Raw genomic sequence first — 19,764 nt, forward strand, 5'->3', positions numbered from 1 at the left:
CTTTTGCTTTGATCAGAAACGTGCGCAACGGAAGTTATATACTAATCCGGCTTGCTCAGAGGGCTGCTAGACTGTGAGAACAAACGCAAAATGAGAGCATTTCTCTTTACTTAAAGCAAAAGCTCTGTCTCAAGCAGCTAGCTCTGGGAGATGAAATAGGACCCTGCACTTAACCTCTTGGTTTCTGGAGCTGCTGACCCCTGAGCCCTTTTCTGTGACATGTGCAGCATCTGGAATGGATTTCTGGAAATCTTTGAGGGGTTTGTTCTAGCCTGGAAATATGGAAGGGGATTCTCACTGCCCCATGAAAGCATCCCATTCCGAGGAATCCGCCTAGTCCCTGGGCGGTGGGGGGAACAGGCAATGGAGCCCCGGAGAGCCCACCCACACCTGCTTCTGGGAGAGTGTAAAACTGTGCGTCCAATCCCAAGGAGCCATCGGTACTCTTGCATGTTGCCTTTGAGTCTTGCCCACCACAGGCATACTTTGGGTGCAGCCAGGGCATTTGGTTGTGTGCTTCCTGCGAGACCCATATGTGGGGTTGCAGCTTGAGGACATTTCCCCATCTTTCCGTCTTGTCTTGTGCTTATTGTTTGTACGGTTGTATTGTCAGTTATTGTCATTTTTCTTTTGTAAACTGTCCTGGGAGTTTCTGATTTTTCACACTCAAAATAAGCCACAGAGAACATCTGTGTGTGTGTGTTTTCCTTCTTTTGAATCGTTCCCTGAGCTCTTCCTTGACTCTTCATAAGGAACATGTCACAGTTGGAAGTGGTCCTATGCCCATAAATTATATCTGAAAATCAGGACCCAGCAGTAACACTCCTCAGTGCCCACTCTCTTGGCTTTCTATTACACAGAGTTTTATAGCTAATTTACATTGTACAACCCAACTTTGTCTCTTCTTAGTATTCTATTTTATTTTTTTAGTATTTTATTTTATTTATTTTTTAAGGGATTGATTTATTTGAGAGAGAGCACAAGCAGGGGAGGCAGAGGGAGAAGCAGACTCCCCGCTGAGCAGAGAGCCCGATGCAGGTTTGATCCCAGGACCCCGGAATCGTGACCTAAGCTGAAGGCAGAAGCTTAACCAACTGAGCCACCCAGGTGCCCCAGTATTTTATTTTTTATATGTTAAAAATTTAAGTTAGGACACACCAAAATATAGAAAAATCCAGAGAAAATGTAATAGATTATGCTATTATTATATAGGTTAGATAGGTGCTAACATTTTGCTGTACTTGCTTCAGATTCTTTCTTTCTTTATTTATTTATTTATTTATTTAAAGATTTTATTTATTTATTTGAGAGAGAGAGAATGAGAGAGAGCACATGAGAGGGGGGAGGGTCAGAGGGAGAAGCAGACTCCCTGCTGAGCAGGGAGCCCGATGCGGGACTCGATCCCAGGACTCCAGGATCATGACCTGAGCTGAAGGCAGTCGCTTAACCAACTGAGCCACCCAGGCGCCCCAGATTCTTTTTTTAAAGAAACAAGATATTATAGATCTAGCTTCAAGCCCACTCCTACTTCTTCCCCATCCTACCCCTCCTGAGGTGTTCATTATCACACACAAGAAGGGGGTTAGCTTTGTGGAATTTGTGTTTTTGTACTTTTATCACATATATATGTGCCCACAAAAATGTATATGTGTATTTTTTTTTAAAAGATTTTATTTATTTATTTGACAGAGAGAGAGATAGCGAGAGCAGGAACACAAGCAGGGGGAGTGGGAGAGGGAGAAGCAGGCTTCCCACTGAGCAGGGAGCCCGATGTGGGACTCGATCCCAGGACCCTGGGATCATGACCTGAGCCGAAGGCAGACACTTAACGACTGAGCCACCCAGATGCCCTGTATATGTGTATTTTTTATTGCTTTCTATATTTTAATCAGTTATAGTAAAGATTTTATTTATTTCAGAGAGAGAGACAGAGCATATGTGCATGAGCAGGGGGAGGGGCAGAGGGAGAGGGAGAGAGAGAATCTCAAGCAGACTCTGTACTGAGCATGGAGCCTGACGTGGGGCTTAATCCCACGACCCTGAGCTGAAACCAAGAGTCAGACACTTAACCCACTGAGCCACCCATGTGCCCTTTAAACAGTCATAAAAATACTCTCATTAAATATATATTCTTTTGATACTTCTTTTTTTCATTCAGCCTATGGTTTTGGGATGTATCCAAGATGATATATGTGGGTCTTATTTGCTCATTTTAACTACTGTGTAGGATTTCATTATGCGTACACCTGTTTGTCCATTTTCCTAATAGAGGTGGCTGGGTTGTTCCGTTTTTGTCACCCAAACATTGCTGCAGTGAGCATCAGGTATGTGTCTGGGTACACATATGTGCTTGGGTTCCTCCAGAGCGCACACCTGGATAGGCATTTCCTGGCCCAGGAGTCTGTGCGTCTTTCTGAGGCATTGTGAGCTCTTGTCCAGTGCGGTGCTCCTGCCGCCCACTCTCTGGGCGAGCACTTGGTGTGCAGGCTCCCTTTTCTTGGGGTGGGTCCTTTTGCCTTTGCATCAGGAGGTGGAAACCTGAGGGCCACTTGGGGAATAGGATAGGAGGGAAACTTTCAGGGCAAACTTGAGTGTTCCTTTGTGCCACCCCAAGCTTTCTGGTCATGTGGAGACTTGGACCAGTCTTCCCCAGCATTTCAGGGTATCTGTAACTGAGAGCAGAGAGGAGGGTGCCTCCAGCTAGAGGTGGACTGGCCTTTCCCTGAGTCTCACCTCCACTGTTGCAGAGCTGTCTGAGAAGGCACAAGGCCTGGCTTCGGGGCAGTGATTTGCTGTGTAACCTGGGGAGAGCCCCTTCCCCCTCACTGGGCCTCAGTTTCCCCTGTCTGAAATGAGAGGGTTGGATCAGTGACTCGTGTGAGCTCTTAGCTCCACATGTATCGCCCATCCACTTGTACAATTAGCAAAATCCATGTTCCTAGCCATGGGCTGCTAGGCCTGAGCCTTGGGCAGCTCTTGGGTCTGAGTGGGGATTGGGGGGCTGCCTTGCAGGGTGACAGTGGCCTGGTGCTCCCTGATGACCAGTTTCTTCCCTGTGCTATGAATCCATCTCCTCAGTGAAGTGGTCTGTGTTTTCACAGTTTGAGGGAAGATCCTCAGATCCCAGGGGCCAAAGCAGAGTAATGCCAACAGAGGGGAAGCCAAAGGCTGCGGCTAGTCCTTGGGGGACACTTAGGAAAGCCAGAACAAAGGAGCACTGCTTTCTTTGCAATGAGCATGTTTAAGGTCCATGTAGACTGAGCCATACTTACCTGTGTGTCTAATAGGTTTCAGCAGTACCCCAGGACATTGATACGTGCTGGGTGTATCAATGAACAAAAGGGGCAGAACAGGTGAAGTATCCTGCCTTTTTGGAGCTTATGTTCTGGCAGGAAGAGGATTAAATGAGCTAATAACATTTGTTTGTTTTGCTGCCTGGGACACCGCGAGGTAGGGGCTCAAAAAGGCTAGGTTTCATTTCATCTCTTTGTTGTTCCATGACAAGCAAATGAGGAAGTTGTGCAGCGTCCTGGGAGATGAGTAGGTTACACAGTATGTTAGCAGGGTAAGAGGCCTCGGGAGTGTGGGGCAGTCATGATTGCTAGTTGGGAGGCAGGGGCCCTGTCACTAAGGAGGTGGCTTTTGAGCAGAGGCCTGAGGAGTGGAGTTGGCCGTGCAACCACGGGGAAGAGAGCCGGTCAGGGTGGGAGGTCGCCTGGCGTGTGCGGGGAGCAGCAAGGCCTTGCATGTGGCAGTGGGGGAGTGGCGGGGGAGGCCCTGCAGGAGGACCGCAGACCCAGGCACAGCCCCGGTGCCCATGAGGACTCTGGCTTTGGCTGGTGATAGGAGGGGCTGCGGCTGGGTTTTGAGTGGAGAAGGGCCACTCTGGCCGCTGTGTGGAGGACAGAATGAAGGGAAGGCCTGTTTAGGAGGCTAGCGTCCTGGCCAAGGGGAGAGAGGAAGCTGTGGGCTGGGGAGGAGAGCGGGATTCAGGACCCTGCAGGAGAAGGGTGCTTATTGGGTTAGGAGCATGACGAGGCTTTCTACACCAGACTTCATTCACACCTAGACTTGTGGCCTCCAGAGGGCTGGAAACATGTCAACCCCCAGGCAGTGGGGCTCTGCCCTTGGTGAGGGAATAAAAGAGGAAGAAAGGTGGGGCGAGGGCAGTCCCTAGTGACTGGCAGGTTGCTTGCATTCTAGAATCAGAAAGGCCTGGGCCCAGATCTGGGCCTCAGCCAACCAGCGGGTCACCTTGGACAGGCGACGTCCCCTTTATGAAGGGCACAGTCATGGCAAGGGTTGGATGAGCTCATGTTTGTCCACGTGGCTGCCCACCACACGTCTCATTTCCCTGTGGTGCCATGATGCGCAGATGCCCGCGCCTGGCTGGTGGGGTAAAGCGGTGTGGTGTCCTGACGTGCCAGGAGGACTCGTGGCTTGAGGTTCCGGGAGGGCTTGCTGGAGATCCGGTCCTGCCGCCCGCCGGGGCTGACCTCGGGGGAGGCCGGCCCTCACGCCACAGACACCTCCTGGCTGTCGGTGTTGTGCTTGGCATTTTAAACACATCATCTCACCCCCAAAAAGAGGTTATGGACACGAACAGTGTCTCCCGAGTCAGGTCATTTGAATGTTTCCTTCATGGTTTTTGCCCAAATCCCATAACTGCCTGCAGCATTACCTACTTAATGTGTATTTTAAACCAACTCTTCTTTAAATCTTTTTCCTTAGCCTCTTCTTAGGTACTGTCTGTGCAATCATAGTTCTAAAGTGTTTTTGCTAATTTTCTCGTATTTTACATATCAAAATCAGTCCATAAGTATTAAAGTGCTTGGTTTGTGTGCCTCTTAGAATTGTCTTTTGTACTCTGCCCTCCCCTCCCCTCCCCGCCGTGGGTGTGGGGAGCACTGGACAAGGGGTGTCATGGAACTTAGGAGAGCCAGCAAATGGTGGAGGCCGTCCTGGAGTCTGACTGGTCTGAGCTCGGAGGGTACCCTGGATCCCTGCTTGGGCTCTAGCTGTGTCCCAGTCCCAGAGGGCCAGCAGGGGAGTGGGGACCTCGTGGGGAGGGGTTGAGGGGGTAGGGAGTGTGGGGCAGGCCCCCCAGCTGGGGCCACTTCTGCCTGCCAGGTTGAAGCTGGAACCCGCTAGTGCATCCGTTTGGGTGTCACTCCTGGTGAAACTGCAGTGTTCTTTGGGAGGTCATAGGTCATGGGGGATTTTAACAGATCAGGGAACCTGGTCAAGAAGACCTACCAGATCTACAGTCAGTGGACTTCCGGGTGAGTAGAGAGACCAGACAGCTCCTCCTGAGGTTTCCCAGGACAGTCCTGCTGCTGTCGTTCTCTCTCTGACCTAATAGCTCTTCCATCCTTCCACTGCTTTCCTTCTGTCTCATGCCTTCTCTTATCTTTTGAGGTGGAAAACATTATATTGTGGAAAATTGGCTTGGACTATCAGGAAGTTTGGCATTACATGTAAAAAACCAAACCTCATCATTTGTAAAAGAGGCGAATTAGGAAATGATTGTAACTGCTATGTAAGGATTGTTTTAAAGAGCTCACTAAATGTGTTCTTTAGTGAGTGCTGGAAAAGGTGGGGAGTGACTGAGGCATTTGTTTTTAAGAGTGACTGCTCAGGGTTGAGAGGAGGGATCTGGGACCCGGAGACCAGAGCAGCAGGTGGTGGGTGAGTGGCCTGGTGAAACTGTTTAATGCACCCCTCAGCTGTGGCAAGGAGATCTGGAAGGCCATGTAGCCACAGTCTGGAAGGCCATGCAGCCACAGTCCGATGTCGCTGTTCGCTGGTCATGAACACTTCCAGAGTCCAGAAGAAAGCACTGACCTTTCCACCCCCACCCCCATTTTTCTTTTGGAGTCGCCTTATGGTTCATTCATAGTCAGCCTCGGAGGAGCATCTGGGCCACTTCCTCTGTCTCTCTCCACTCTTCTCCATGTTTTCGTCTTTTCTCAGATCCTTCTTTGCCTTCCGAGGATGTGGCTCTGTCCCGATGGTTTGCCGTAGTTCCTCGGGGTCATCCTGGAAATTCCCTGGGAGGGCCTGGGTGTTTGAAGGTCTACAGAGCAGAGCACCTACAAGACACGCCAACAAGTGTCTTGTAGGTGACAACATGACAAGTCTGCCCTTGTCATGTACACAGCCTCTTTATGTTGCTGTGCTCGTCAGGTCTTCATCTCTTTACCTGCTGGAGGTGGGGAGCGCAACATGGGGTGAGGGCTAAGAAACGTTGGTGTAGCCACACTGGGCACACAGCGCACCGTGTCCAGTTCCTCAGTCTGGGTTCGTCTCTCCTGCCGTCATGGTGGCCTGTTCTAACTTGGGGTCCCTGCTCGATTCCTCTGTTAGGGGCTCCTAGTCAACAGAGAATCAAGGTTTGAAAGAGGGTAGGGGTATTCCTTTGCTATTTATCCTCTCTCCATTACAGGCAAGAAAATAAAATGTGGTGAAAACATGCGTGGGGAGAGATGGAGGAACTGGAGAGAATGATCTGGCACATCCCCACCAGGGCACGTACCCACAACCCACAGACCCTCCAGCTGCTCCTCAGGGGAAGGGTTCTGGACCTTTTGCCACCTTGGTCTTCTCATTTGGACATGCCGTGGGAATTTGCCCACAGCCTTCCTGCAGTGTGATTGCCGGAGCTGAGCCCAACCAGCACCCTGAGGCCGTCTGACTGGCACCGAGTCCAGGGGAGCACTTCTCTGAGGGTCTGAGGACCACCTGCAGTAGACTCATTTATGGCTGGTTTCTGAACGAAGATTCCTGAGCCTGCCCGCAAACTGGCTCATGATGTCTGGGGCGAGGACCCAGGAGTCTGCATTTTTGTAGGACTCCCCAGCGACAGCCTCTGCGCTCCGGAGCTGGAGAGCTCAGATCCCGACTCCCCTCCTGACAGCGAGGCTGCAGTTTGCTGATTGACGTGGTTCGGCTCTCGGTCACCCCCCGAGCAGCGGGCCTTTTTCATAGCTGCTAGGCCTGTATGTCTTACCTGTCTTCCCTACCCTGGCCAGATCAAGGTGTGGGAGAAATGGAATCTGCCAAAATGGGAATCTTGTAGGAGTCCCAGAACGTTAACTGCAGATGTGGTTATCTGGAAACTTCTGGTAGTGCAGTAAGTGTGAGGTGGAGAAGAGAGTGGGGAGGGAACCAGACAAGATGTACTGTAGCAACTGGACACCTTATAGTGAGGATGCCTTTAGCTTTTGAGCTGTTAGTAAAGTGGGTCATGAGCATGGATGTTAGAAATTCTTTGGGAATTAGATGGGCAGGCTTCCTTTTTCCTCTTTAGCTGTTTGTGCTTCTGCCTGGCAAGATTAAATTACATCTAGGACATCGTGCAGAAGTGATGAAAGTCACATTAGGGAGGGACTGAAACAGGGTACCCACAGCACTGGGGGTCGAGTTTGTGCACCCACTGGTGGACACTGGTGCTGGTGGTGGCTTGAGTCCAGATGCAGCTGCAGAAGCCTTCCTACCCAGTGTTCCAGGCCGCCCCTCGGGGCAAGTGGGCACCCCATTTGCTGTTCCTGCAGTACATAGATTCTAGCCTGTGGCAGGTGCACCAGGAATGTTAGCTTTGTGCTATCGTTCTTCTCTCCAGCAGCAGTTTTGGGGACAGTCTCTAGCTGAGTGTGGGGACGTGATGTCGCCATCTTGTGCCACTGTGTCTGTGGCTGGAGGAGTCACTGTTCTTCAAGCAGACCTTGCCTTGGTGTTTCCTGGGAACCTGGCATCTGTGTGCAGAGCCAGCCCCTGTCACCTGGTTTCTTGGCTCCCAGATCATGGTGTGACCTGACTCCCTGTGGGGCATGCCAAGTGATCAATGAGTTTTCTCCACCAAGTTGAGCTAAGGCTTGGCATTGCTTTATGTCCTCAGTGAGTGCTGAGGGGAGCTGTGGCCTGGCTCCTCAGGCCTGTCTGTGCCCGCGAGCCCAGGGCCAGGCTGGCAAAGACCTCTCCCCCCGCCTGGCACCAGACTCTGCCGTTCTGGTTGCTTGGGTCTCCTCGTATTGGAATTGTCTAGAATGTGCTGTGCATGGTGGATGGGAGGCAAGCTTCCCCTCTCCCCGCATCCCCAGTTTGCCCTTTCCAAAAGAGTTGAGTCTTTCCAGAGTCTCTTGTACTCAGTGCTCTCTCAACTACATGTTTTATTTGAACCACAAAGTACAGCTTGAGAACACCTTAGCCTGGAACAACCTCAGTCATTACTGGAATTTAAGTGCTTCGAGAAGTCACTTGACAGAATTAATTAAAAATAAAAAGAGGCGAAGAAATTTAACACAGATTTAGTCATCATTCCTGGGGTTTTAATTTCATAGTTACAAGTGTAGAATATTGATATAAGTGAGCCTTTAAAGATCACTAATAAAAGGAAGATAGTAAGTGGCTACAAATATGTAATTATAGGCTGACAAAAAAACCAACGGCTTGATGATATGAACGTGGATTCTCATGGGTTGGGATACCATTTCCAATGACACCATCCTACATAAATTCACAAGAAGCTGTATCTTAAATGGATGACAAGGATGATGTGTTCCAGAAAACGGCTCTGGATGTCTCAACTCGGGTTGATTAAAGGCACTAATGTGGAGCATGCACATGAGAAGTTCAAAAAGAAATCATTTTGTAAGCTGGGTGTGGGAAAAATAGTACTTTAATAGGATTTTAATTTTAAGTATTTATATATAAATAAATTTATAGAAGTTACAAATAGTGATTTGACTTTTTAATCTAAGTCTCCCAAAATTGTATAGTCAAGTTGGTGCAAACCAAACCATTGTTTTTGATCTTCTCATTGGCCAGTTGCCTTCGATATGGGAGTCATTCTATATTCCTCCTGGTTTTCTGGGTTATATGGTAATTCTTCCTGCAGCCTCTGAGGTTGGGGATTTGAAAGGGGGGAGGAATGGTGGGAGGGGTGACCTTTTCTCTAACCCCCACCCCCCCCACTTTTCACCTTCCATCTCTCTTGCCTCACTGCCCCCTGCTGGGCACCAGACCCTGGGCTGGGGGCTTCCCGGTGTGCCTGACTCCAATTCTGCCCTTGCAAGGTCACAGTTTGCAAACTGGTTTTAGACATTGGGAGGCCTGGGTGTTGTGTTTCACACTTGCAGTGTCTGTGCTTTGCTTCTTGCTATGTGTCCATGGAACATACTAATTTATCTTTAAGTAGATTTATTAAATGAAATATTCATTGGAGCGGGTGCTTCAGTGTGCAGCATTTGGAACAATGTACTGAGTACAGTTTGTCCTCATAAATCTATTAATGCTGATAGGATGTAATTGTCTCCCATGAAGCTTTGGGGTGAGCTGGGGCCCCGGGTAGGGGAATAAGCTGGCTGCTGAAAGCTGTCTCCCTCAGCTCGGCTTCGGTAGGCTCTGTTCTGAGCGTGTACGTGTGTGTGTTTGGTTGCACATATCCATTCTCTGTCTTCCTTTTTAATGAATACAGAGGCTTCCATTTCTGAGAAAGCCCTCTTGTCAGCTTCTAGCTTCTTATCAAATTCCTACTTCCAGCCATGGTTTGGAGGGGTAATGAGGCTCAGAGGGAAAAGCTGGCTTATGAGTGAAGACTGATCTACGAGGAGAGGGGATTCAGGGGACTGAGGATGGGGATGGGGGCAGAATGCTAGTACTTAGGAATAATCGCAGCGTGGCAGCCCCTGAACTAGGTGCTTTCTTTACTTGTCCCAGGTGGTCCTAAAAGGCACCATAGGAGGTAGGTGTTATCATTTCTGTATTTGAGGCTCAGGTTGGTTTAGTAACTTCATTACTAAGTCAGTTCATTTGGTTCAACAGACCTCTGTGGTGGCCTGTCCTGTGGCCGGGGGCTGGGCACGGGGCACAGAGAACCCATAGCATCTGGCCTCAGTGAACGCCAGAGGCTTATAGAGGAGTCAGACAGGGAAGCGGAGCCTCCGTCCGGGTGATGGAGGGTGCCGAGGAGGATGTGATGAATTGGGGGACGCTGAGCCAAGGCTAGAGCTGGTGTCTGAGCCAGGCTGGGAGACTGGATAGGAGTTTACCAGACACATGGGGGCTGGGAGGGGTTCCCCATGGTGCAAAGAGCAGGTACAAATATACAAGGATCTAGGACAGGGTGGGGAAAGCCTGGTTCAGTTCTGCTCACTCCCCAGAGGAGGGAGGGTGCGAGGGATAGGCAGTCACTAGTGCTGGGTCTCTGAAGCCTTGCTGGGGAGTTTGGACTGTGACCAATGGCAGTGAGCCATTGGAGGTTTTGAAGTCAAGGAGAGGGAGAAGGGAAGTTGGGTACTTGGTTATTCGAGAGGCACAACAGAGGCCGGTTTGGAGGGGACAGGGCAGGAGGTGGGAAACCTAGGGTTTGTGGTGCTCATGTAGCCAGGAAGTCACTGGGGTGGAGTGAGGGGAGCATTGGGGGTGTAGGAGGTAAAAGGCCTAATTTGGCATCTGTATTGGGGAATAGCCACGGTTGAGAACTGGTTGAGAAGTCATGAAAAAGAAAACATCAAAAAAGGAGTCAGGGAAAGGATAAAGGAAAATAGCTCATTAGGAGAGAAATGTGAATACATTTGAAAAAGACAAAGAGTTACAAGAACAATGATGCTAACACAGTATAAAAGTTTATCTAAGTGTAATGGTGTTTCGGAAACATAAGTAAAGAGAAAAGCAAACACTTAAGTGAGTGAAGACAAAAACAGGTTTCTGCCAAAAGCGGAACCTAAAGTCGGGAGAAGCGGACAGGGCAGTGGGCCCCCACTGCTGGGCCGGGAGAGGTGGTTCTTCTAACGACCTGATGCCTGAAGGTTCTGGAGGCGCAGGCCGGGCGGGGGATGCGCTGAGACGGGGCGAGGAAAGGGCAGAGGTAGATGACAGGGTGGCACCCACCTGCTTGAGAACCTCGGGGCCCTGCCCTCACCGGTCTTTTCTCCCCTGGCAGAGCCCCTGACCAGGTAAACAAGCCAGTCAGGGGAGTCGCCGGGCCTCTCCCCTCGCTCTTGGTGTCCTGGAGTCCGTATGGTGGCGGCTGAGCAGTATGTGGCCGCCTGGCAGGGTGAGGTTTTCCCTGTGAGCAGCCAGGGTAAAAGGGAGGTCGGAGGGGTCATCAGCAGACCTCTTGTGAGGGCTGAGGCTGGAGGAGGAGGAACGTCCAGGCTTCTGGCCTGGACTGTATTTACTGAGTGCCTCTGGTGTGCAGTGGAGTGTTCTAGATGTCGGGGGGGGAGGGGCACACGGAGCAACAGAGAAAACGTGCAAGACCTATGTGAGCAGAGTGCATGGTAATTTGGTAGCTGCATGTGGGATGAATTTATAATCTGGAATAACGTCAGCCAAGGAAAACCAACTCTTTAGGGTCCTGTTAGTACTCTAATCTATTCTGTTTGCTGCTTATGCCGATGTGGTTGCTGTTAAGAAAGAGGATGCATTTATAGCTGAAGAGCGCGGGACTTGGAATCCAGAGACCAGGGTTCAAGTGCTGGCCCTGCCACTTAGTAGCTTTGTGACCTTGGGCAAGTGTAACCGCTTTGAGCATCTGCGTTCTCATTTGTAATGATAATAATCTGTAATCATAATAGAGCTGTAATAGTGACGTCTGCCTCACCAAGTCCTAGGTTGTCACGGGCATCGGAGTGCATGAAAGTGTTTCATAACTTGCAGAGCTCTGTTCAGTAGCTGCTGACCTTTCTAGATCCCGTGTTTTGCAGGAAGTGGTGCCTGGTTATTCCATCTACCTCTCACCGCACCTCCAGAGTGTCTGGGGCCCTTAGGAAATGCTGGTTGAATTGATGGACAAGTTGGCTGCGGCACTCGGTGTTTTCCGGGGCCATGTTCCGGGGGTCCTCTCCCTGTCCACGCTGTTGGACGGGGAGGTGGGGCATTGGACACACAGAGCGGTTGCTGGGCACGGCAATGCCAGGGCTGCCACCAGCCGCCCAGACTCGAGGAGGGTCCCGAATCTCAGGACCAGACATTTTCACGTGGCTTCCCGTTTCCGGGTGGCCCAGCTTGGGGTTCAGAAGCAGAAAGCAGACTGGGGAGGGCTCCCATTCCTCTTCCACTGCACGCCCCCGACATGCATGCCTACACAACCCTCACACGTGGTGTCCCTGTCCTCATGGCCAAGCCTCTGCTGGCTTCCTGTGGTTCCTCATTTTCATAACTCTTACCTGGGCCGCCCTGCTCGTGGCCCCTGGAAGGGCAGCGTGTGTGCTGGCTGTCTCGAGCGGGTCTGCTCACTCCTGCGGTTTCCTCGTGTCCTGTGCAGGTTGTCTTCCACGATGTTGGCGTGCTGACGGACAAGCTCTTCCCGGTGGTGGAGGCCATGCAGAAGCACTTCAGTGCTGGCTCAGGGACCTACTACAGCGACTCCATCTTCTTCCTCTCGGTCGCCATGCATCAGATTATGCCCAAAGGTAACCTGGATGCGGGCCAGTAGCCCTGGTTCAAAGCTGCCGGTGCCCTGAATCAGAGAGAAGAGCTCCACTGAAACACGAGGGACAGGGTGAGGGGGCCAGCCACGCCCTTTGTGTCACAGCTTTCTGCACAGAGACTCAAGGGCAGGGCCCTGGGGTGCACAGCTGCTGGGCCCCACTCACGAGGACAGTGGAAGTTGTGCAGTGTGGTATCCCCAGACTCAAGCAGGGCATCTGGGCTCTGGGCCTGACTCAGTGCCTGCACGCATTCCCTACCCGCCCCGGGACTCAGTTTGCTCATCTGTAAAGTAGCAGGTTGGGCTAGAGGATCCTCTATCCAAATCTGTGATCCTCTTCTCTCTAGTTTGTACCTGTACTTATCTGACTTTAAAATATCCAATCCACATATGAGAAGTGCAAATTATAACTCAGTTTTCTGAAACTTTGACACACAGTCAATCAGAGGCTTTTCTGGGCTTTGGCCCCTCTGGGGCAGAAGAGATTGATTGTCTGGTCTATGGTAGGTCGGGCTTGTGCGGCAATGCCGGCGGGTCTGGTCACCCTTGGGTTAGAGCCCTTGGAGGGTTCTTGTTAGTGGGCTGTGCCAGGCTGCTGGCTTCTCTTCCTCCCAGTGGTCCTTGATTGATTCTGGAGCTCTGGATATGCCCCCCAGTTTCTGGCCATGGTGAATGAACCATGACCTGAGCCTCTTAGGGGTGTGGAGGGGAGTTCTGGGGTCTTGGGGTAGCTATGACCTGAACTGTGACTGGTTGGGTTTCCAACAGCCAGACCAGGCAGGACCTGATCGCCCCGGGGGACAGCTAGGCCATTTGGTGGATACCTGCTGTTCCAGCCCAGCGGAGCAGAAGTGGGGGGGTCAGGAGCCACTGGCGTTAGAAGGGGCCTGTAAGCCGGGAACTGAAGCTGGGTTCCCCTTGGCAGTGTGGTGTCCCTGGACGCCCCAGGAAATTTGGACCCGCCCACCGTGGCTGTGACTTTGTCTCCACAAGGCAAGTCCCTGTACCATGGAGGCCTCTGAATGTTCTCTTGCTGGAAGGCAAGGCTCAGGGAGATTTGCTGAGCAGGGAGGGGTCAGAAGGAGAGAGGAGGGTGTGGGGGAAGAGCTAGCATTTGCGATTCTTCCCCAGTAGCCAGTGCAGCTCTGTGAGCTCACCGAGTCCTCCTGCCAGCCCTGCGCCACCATAGCTGGGGGACTGAGGAGTGGACTTGGCCAGGGTTAGACAGCCATTTAAGTGGCAGGGCTAGGATTTGGGCCCCAGTCAGTCTGACTTGGAGGCCTGCTTCTCTAAACAGCAGCTCCTCTGTCCCCTCCAGTGTGCCTCGAGTGGTCCCTCTGGGTAGGACCGGTGCTGGTGCCGTGGGGAATGCAGATGCAGCGGAAGATAGAATTCCGCTGTTCGGAATTCTAGAGGGAGACAGACATGGTGCTAGTCCCAGCCCTGCCACCAGCCACTTGCGTGCCTTTGCTGAGCCACTTTGCCTCTCTAGGCCTCAGTTTCCCCACCTAGAGAATGAAGGGAGCCCATCTAGTGAGCTATTTTGGCTTGTATTTGGAAGAGTCCAGGCCTACAGGAATCCCCCTGTGGGTTTCTGCGGTCCTGGGGAGCTGAGGGAAGAGGGGTTCTACCTTTATCCTACCCCTCTCTCCTACCCCTGCCCCCTGCCCCGCAGTCCATCCTGATTGCTGCCTACATGAAGCTTTGGAGCAGGATTGTGTCTGCTCAGAGGATTCCATGATTAAACTAATTTGAAACATCTTGATGAGAGGGGCCTTTAGGGCCTGGCCGGTCCTGTGGTCCTGCATGCGTGATCGGCTCGGCAAAATGCTGTGAGGGAAGGACCGGCGAGGGCCAGCAGGAGATCTGGGAGGAGGCGTGGCCAACTTTCCTCTCTCTCCCTCCCTCCCTCTCCTCGCCCCTCCCTCATCAGCTGGTAGGTCACCACCCAGCATGTGCTAAACTCTCGGCCAGGCCAGGCTTCGGGGCTCCCAGAGCGAGGGGCAATACAGCTCCTGGGGGGTGATGAAAGCACAGAAACTAGCTGTGCCTCACAGCGCCGGGAGGACCAGGCACACGACGAGACGTAGGGGGCCCCCAGACTGCCGCCCCTCTGCTCTCTGACTTTGCCCTGCCCTGAAGCCTGGCCTTGTCTGGGGGCAGCGTCTGCAGGGACGAGGCTTTACTGTCTTTGCAGTAGATCAGATGTCGGTGTCCCTCCACGTGCAGTTCATGCTCCTGAGGGGCCCGTGTCCAGTGGGGAAGGAGAGAGGTGCCCAAACACCGATTCCTTTCTTGGGTTCTTCAGGCAAACGGTAGTGTGTTGCCAGAGATTCACTTTTACGGCAGCCCAGAGTCCACTTCCTATGAAGAGAGTTACTAGGAGTTACTAAAATCTGATAGTTCTAAAATGAAACGAGCAGTCCGGAGTTCCTGTGGAGTCTGGGCGTCTCTGCTGAGCAGTCTAGCTGCCGCCCGGCGCTTGGCCAGATCCTTTGGCACGTCCTGCAATTTTTGGAAGGATGCCTTGTTTTCAAGCATCCTTAGTGCTGCCTTGAGTTTGCCCTGGCCATTTATTGCTGCCTTTTTGGTATTCCTTTTTTTTTTTTTTTTTAAATCATAGAAACTACTGTTGTTTTGTGCTTTGTTGATGGTTTTGTTCTTGTATAATTGGTACATTTTTGCTATTTTGGTTATTTTGTTTCTTTCACAGAGTTCTTCCTCTGGGAAAGTGGAGAAGGGAGTGGGGTGGGTCACAAGTCCTTGGTCCCACCCAGGAAGGCTGGGTCAGAACAGCTCATGTTCTGCTGAGCTACGTCTCAGGAGGTCCTGTCTGGTGCTTGCCCCAGGCATCCCAGTTAGTTCTCTGTGTGGTGCCTGTCCTCACCCTCCCCTCCTCAAGCAGCGGGGTCACCCTTCCGTACGTACCTGAACTACCCTGAAGATATGTTTACTTATTCTATCTTATTTTATTTTAAGATTTTATTTATTGATTTGAGAGTGAGAGGGAGAGCAAATGTGAGCAAGAGTGAGAGAGAACACAGGCAGGGGCAGGGGCAGAGGGAGAGGGAGAAGCAGGCTCTCTGCCGAGCAGGGAGCCTGATGTGGGGGCTCGATCCCAGGACCCTGAGATTGTGACCTGAGCCGAAGGCAGACACTTAACTGACTGAGCCACCCTGGCACCCTCTTTACTTATTCTATTTTAAAAGTAACATTCATAAAAGAATATCTGAAAACTACATTAAAATAGAAAAAAGTTATCCTTCTACTACTACCTAAACACGAATTCCTTCATTATCTTCTAATATTTTCCCAGCATGCAGCTTTTTAAAAATTTAGGCGAAGTAGGAGTTATGTCATAGATTTAAAACATCCTCAGTCTTTCTGTGCATATCAGAATATGAACTTGAACATTTAAGCTCAAAGGATGGAAGAAATGGTGCAAGTAAAGCTGTGTCATGACATTCTCCATTAATGGGATTCATCACCATTTTCTGTGTGATCCTCATCTTTGAAAAATTTTTGAATGGTTCCATTGAGCAGTTGAACCTCAGTTCACTTTATCATTTCCCTGTTCTCAGCTACCTGGCACTTTGTGTGTGCATGTGTGTGTGTGTGTGTGTGTGTGTTTTACAATCATAAATTATACTGTGATTAATATCCACATACATAAAGATAATTTTCTCTAATTGGGATTATTTCCTTATGATAACTCCCCATGGCTGGAGTCACTGGGCCAGAGGTGACCCTTACAAAGCCATCCTATGTCGCCGCCCCCTGCCCCCGTGTCACCAGCCTGCACATGGGAGGGTCTGCACAATTTTCTCTGCTCACTGCTGTCTGACCTCTCGGGGACCTCAGGCAGCCAGTCCCATACGAGGGTCAGCATGGTTCCCATCCCCTTCGACAGGACAGAAAGCAAGGAGCTGAGGTCAGGGCACTCCTCTGAGTCACAGGGCATGCTGGGCTTCCCGGGCCAGGTTCTGGTGACCTGTCCCATGCTCATTCTGATGGCCAGACCCGCAGGGCCAGCCTCTCACACCCATGTAGCCCCTCAAAGCTTGCAAAACCTGGTTTCCTCTTTCCTCGTCTTGGCTTCTCACTGCAGCCCTGTGGAGAGGGCCTGGCTGGGCTTGGTGGGGTGTGGTCAACCCCGTGTGTTTTGCTCTGATTGTCCCCCTTGGAGCAGCACCACCTAGACCATCTCGGCAGAGTGAGGACTGAGGGGCCCTGCCCACAAAACGTGCTGGCTCTGATTTTGGTCAGAGCCTGTTTTCCTTCTGGTTGCATGTTGGCAGGGTCAGGTGTGGTTGGCTGGCCGGTCCTGCCACCCACATGCAGCCACTGTGCTCCCCACTCACACCCACGGGGCTTTTATCTCCTCCTCCTAGTGGTGTTAGGTTTGTCACCATTGGAAGCATCTTTATGCAATGGAAAAGAAAACATTTTTTGCCCCACTGGAGTTGGAGGGAGCGAAGAACAGCACCTCAGGGACTGCCGACTTCCCTCTTCTGTGTCACGCAGCTCCAAGGAGCTGTTGGCTCCAGCTTAGCAACAGGGCTATAAAAACAGGCGTCCCTGAGGCTGAGCCACGATGCCCGGTCCGTGGTTGTGGCATTCTCCCTGCACAGGGAGGACAGTTGCCCAGACAGTAAGCAGTGGGTAAGGCTGCCCAGACGCCCCATGAGTCTCTCTTGGAAGGTTCTCCTGTCCTGGGGTCAACCCTTTGCCAAGGGTCTAGTGTGTGCGGGGCTGGCCACTCCGCCATCTCAGAGGTGTTTGTCAGCTTGCTGCTTTGCAGGCTCATGGCAGAGGCGTGGGTGGCATGGTCCGGCAGTTAGGGTGGGACATCAAGAAAACCACAAGGGAGAGGGGCGCCTCGGTGGCTCAGATGGTTAAGTGTCTGCCTTCGGCTCAGGTGATGATCCCAGGTGGTGGGATCGAGCCCCGCGTCGGGCTCCCTGCTGGGCGGGGAGCCTGCTTCTCCCTCTCCCACTGCCCTCCACCCACGGCTCATTCTCTCTCTCTCTCTCTCCCCCTCTGCCCCTCCCCACTGCTCATTTTCTCTTTCTCTCAAATAAATAAAATCTTTAAAAAAAGAAAGAAAGCCACAATGGAGAGCCACCCAATGCTGAGAGTTTCACAAGAGGATGACTCCCAGGTATTTGGCACAAAGGACGAGGGCTTCATGGAGGAGGTGGTACTTGAGGTAGGCTTTGAAGGGTGGGCGAGGGGTCATTGTTTGAAATGGGTAGTGAGCAGTTGAGGCAGTTGGGAAGTTATGGTGTGTATTTGGGAAAGGACACACTGCCTGTTTTGATGACCATATCAGAGCCCACGTTGGAAAGTAGTGGGAAAGAAGATGGGTGAAGGAGGTTGGCATGTGCCATGGAGGCTTGGACACCAGGCTGAGGGGCTGGCCTGTGTCCACAGGAGACAGAACTTTTGTGGGCGTTTTTGACATGGAAGAACCTGACCAGACTTGTGCTTCTGGAAGGCTGATGTGCCTGAGATGGGGAGTGGATCACTGTGGGAGATAGTGGGGTCCGGCTGCCTACCCTTACTGAGTGTTGGCTGGGCTGGGCATTATGGGTGGGCTATAAGAGACCCACAGGTGGACTCCCCGGCCTCAAGCAGCAGCTAGTCTGGAGTGCACCCGTGAATGTGTGTGTGCACGTGTACCTGTGTGTGCCAAGCATATGTACACGTGTGGAAGCTGGGCCCTGGCAGGCATCCCCAGCCTTTGCACGAGAGCCCAGGGGCCACAGAGGTGGTCACTGGCATTGCATTGGCTGCTGTAAGGACAGTTAGGACCTAACTTGCAGTTTTTAGCAGCTCAGTGGGTCCAGAACAAGAGGAAGTAGTATTATGAGAGTAGGAGGAACAGACAGTCTTCCATTTGGACCTCCAGTTAGGGGGTTGTAAACTCCTGCAAAATCATGCAGATATTCCTGTCACAGTACCACTTGACTGGCAGTCCTTTGCACTTTAGTGTGAATTAGCCCCATCTAATTGCTTTACTCTGAACATTGAATTGAGTTAGATGCTCCAATGGAATGAGATGAAAAATATATTTGTTGGGTAAATAAATGAGGTTGAGGGAAGGGTGGAAGGAAAGAAGAAAGGGTATTTTGGAGCCTAGTGCACTCCTCAGCCTTTTGGAGATAGGCTCAGGCTTATGTTGACAAACCCCTGAGTCCAGGCAGAAGGAAGTTGGGAGGAGGGAGGCTAACTACCCGATTCAGGCCTTGGTGAGGTCTGAGCCCTGGAAAGGTCACAGAAACTCTGTTTTTCTCCTAGACCCCATGTTCTTGTCCCTGGGCCCTGGAACCCAGGCCTGGGCGATAGAGCTAGCCTTTAGCCATACCGTGCCTCCCCTCGGCTTCGATAGACTAGCCTGGGCACTTGACCCTTTTTACTCTGGTTTCTGTTGGGGTGAGGGGGACATAAAAAATTCCAGTTGATTAACTGATGAGTTTTGGGCAAAACCAGCTCCGTATGACATAGGTGGTTTATATACCTTGGGCCCTGGCAGAGCGTGGGGCAGCTGCTCACTTGGGTCTGTGTCATCTTTGTGTTGGTTTGCCTCCCTGCGGGTTGAGGAGCGAAGCCTCTCCTGACTGAGCCTGTGGTGGTGATTGGCACCTCCACGGTCAGGATTCGTGTGGGTGCTGGCCATGAGTTGTGCCGGCAGCACCCATGTCTAGACTTCTCTGTGCGCCTGGGAGGGGTCGGGTGGGGTCTTCGGTGGGGTGTGGGGACTGGTCGCTCTGCCTGGCTCTGTTCAGGACACCCTGAGGAGGGGGCATTTGAGATGAGGAAGAGAGTGTCTCCACCTGTCTAGGGACAAAGCACCTATCAGTTGCAACCTCTCATCTTTAGAAAGGATGCTCGTGTCCACCTGTAAGGGGACACTATGACCCCGTTTTTCAGATAAGGGAATTGAGGCACAGAGAGGGGGAGAGACTTTCCAGGATCACAGTGCCTGCCTGAGCAAGGACAGGACCGGGGCTCCCCGCCTCCCAGCCAGTGCTGTCCACAGTCCGCTCTTCCAACTCCTGTGTGCACGAGGGCACCCCTATACCTCCCCGGCTTGGGCTAGAGGCTGGTCCAGCTCTGTTGCTCATGCTTCCAGGCTTACCATTCAGACCAAGCCTCTGAGACGGTGTGGGAGGGTTTGCATTTGTGGAAGCTTCTGTTTGCCCGTGAGTCAGTCAACCAAAAGTTGAGGGCCAGCTCTGCCCCTAGCCCTCTGCTGGCACTTTAGGGGGTACCTAGCCCTGTGCCTGGGGCTTTGGGAGGGGACCTAGCCCTGTGCCTGGGGCTTTGGG

The 19,764-nt window shown here is 51.9% G+C and overlaps 1 protein-coding gene across 1 annotated transcript in view; it reads left to right on the forward strand.

Moving 5' to 3' along the window:
• The window catches only part of XXYLT1 (xyloside xylosyltransferase 1), a 162,705-nt gene that overhangs the window by 16,506 nt on the left and 126,435 nt on the right, over positions 1–19,764 (forward strand). The window contains exon 2 of the mRNA XM_021692526.1: positions 12,269–12,416. Coding sequence (XP_021548201.1) covers positions 12,269–12,416 — 148 coding nt within the window. The remainder of the gene's footprint in view (positions 1–12,268; positions 12,417–19,764) is intronic.

Source organism: Neomonachus schauinslandi, chromosome 1 (assembly GCF_002201575.2).
Source record: "Neomonachus schauinslandi chromosome 1, ASM220157v2, whole genome shotgun sequence".
Classification (NCBI taxonomy): Eukaryota; Metazoa; Chordata; class Mammalia; order Carnivora; family Phocidae; genus Neomonachus; species Neomonachus schauinslandi.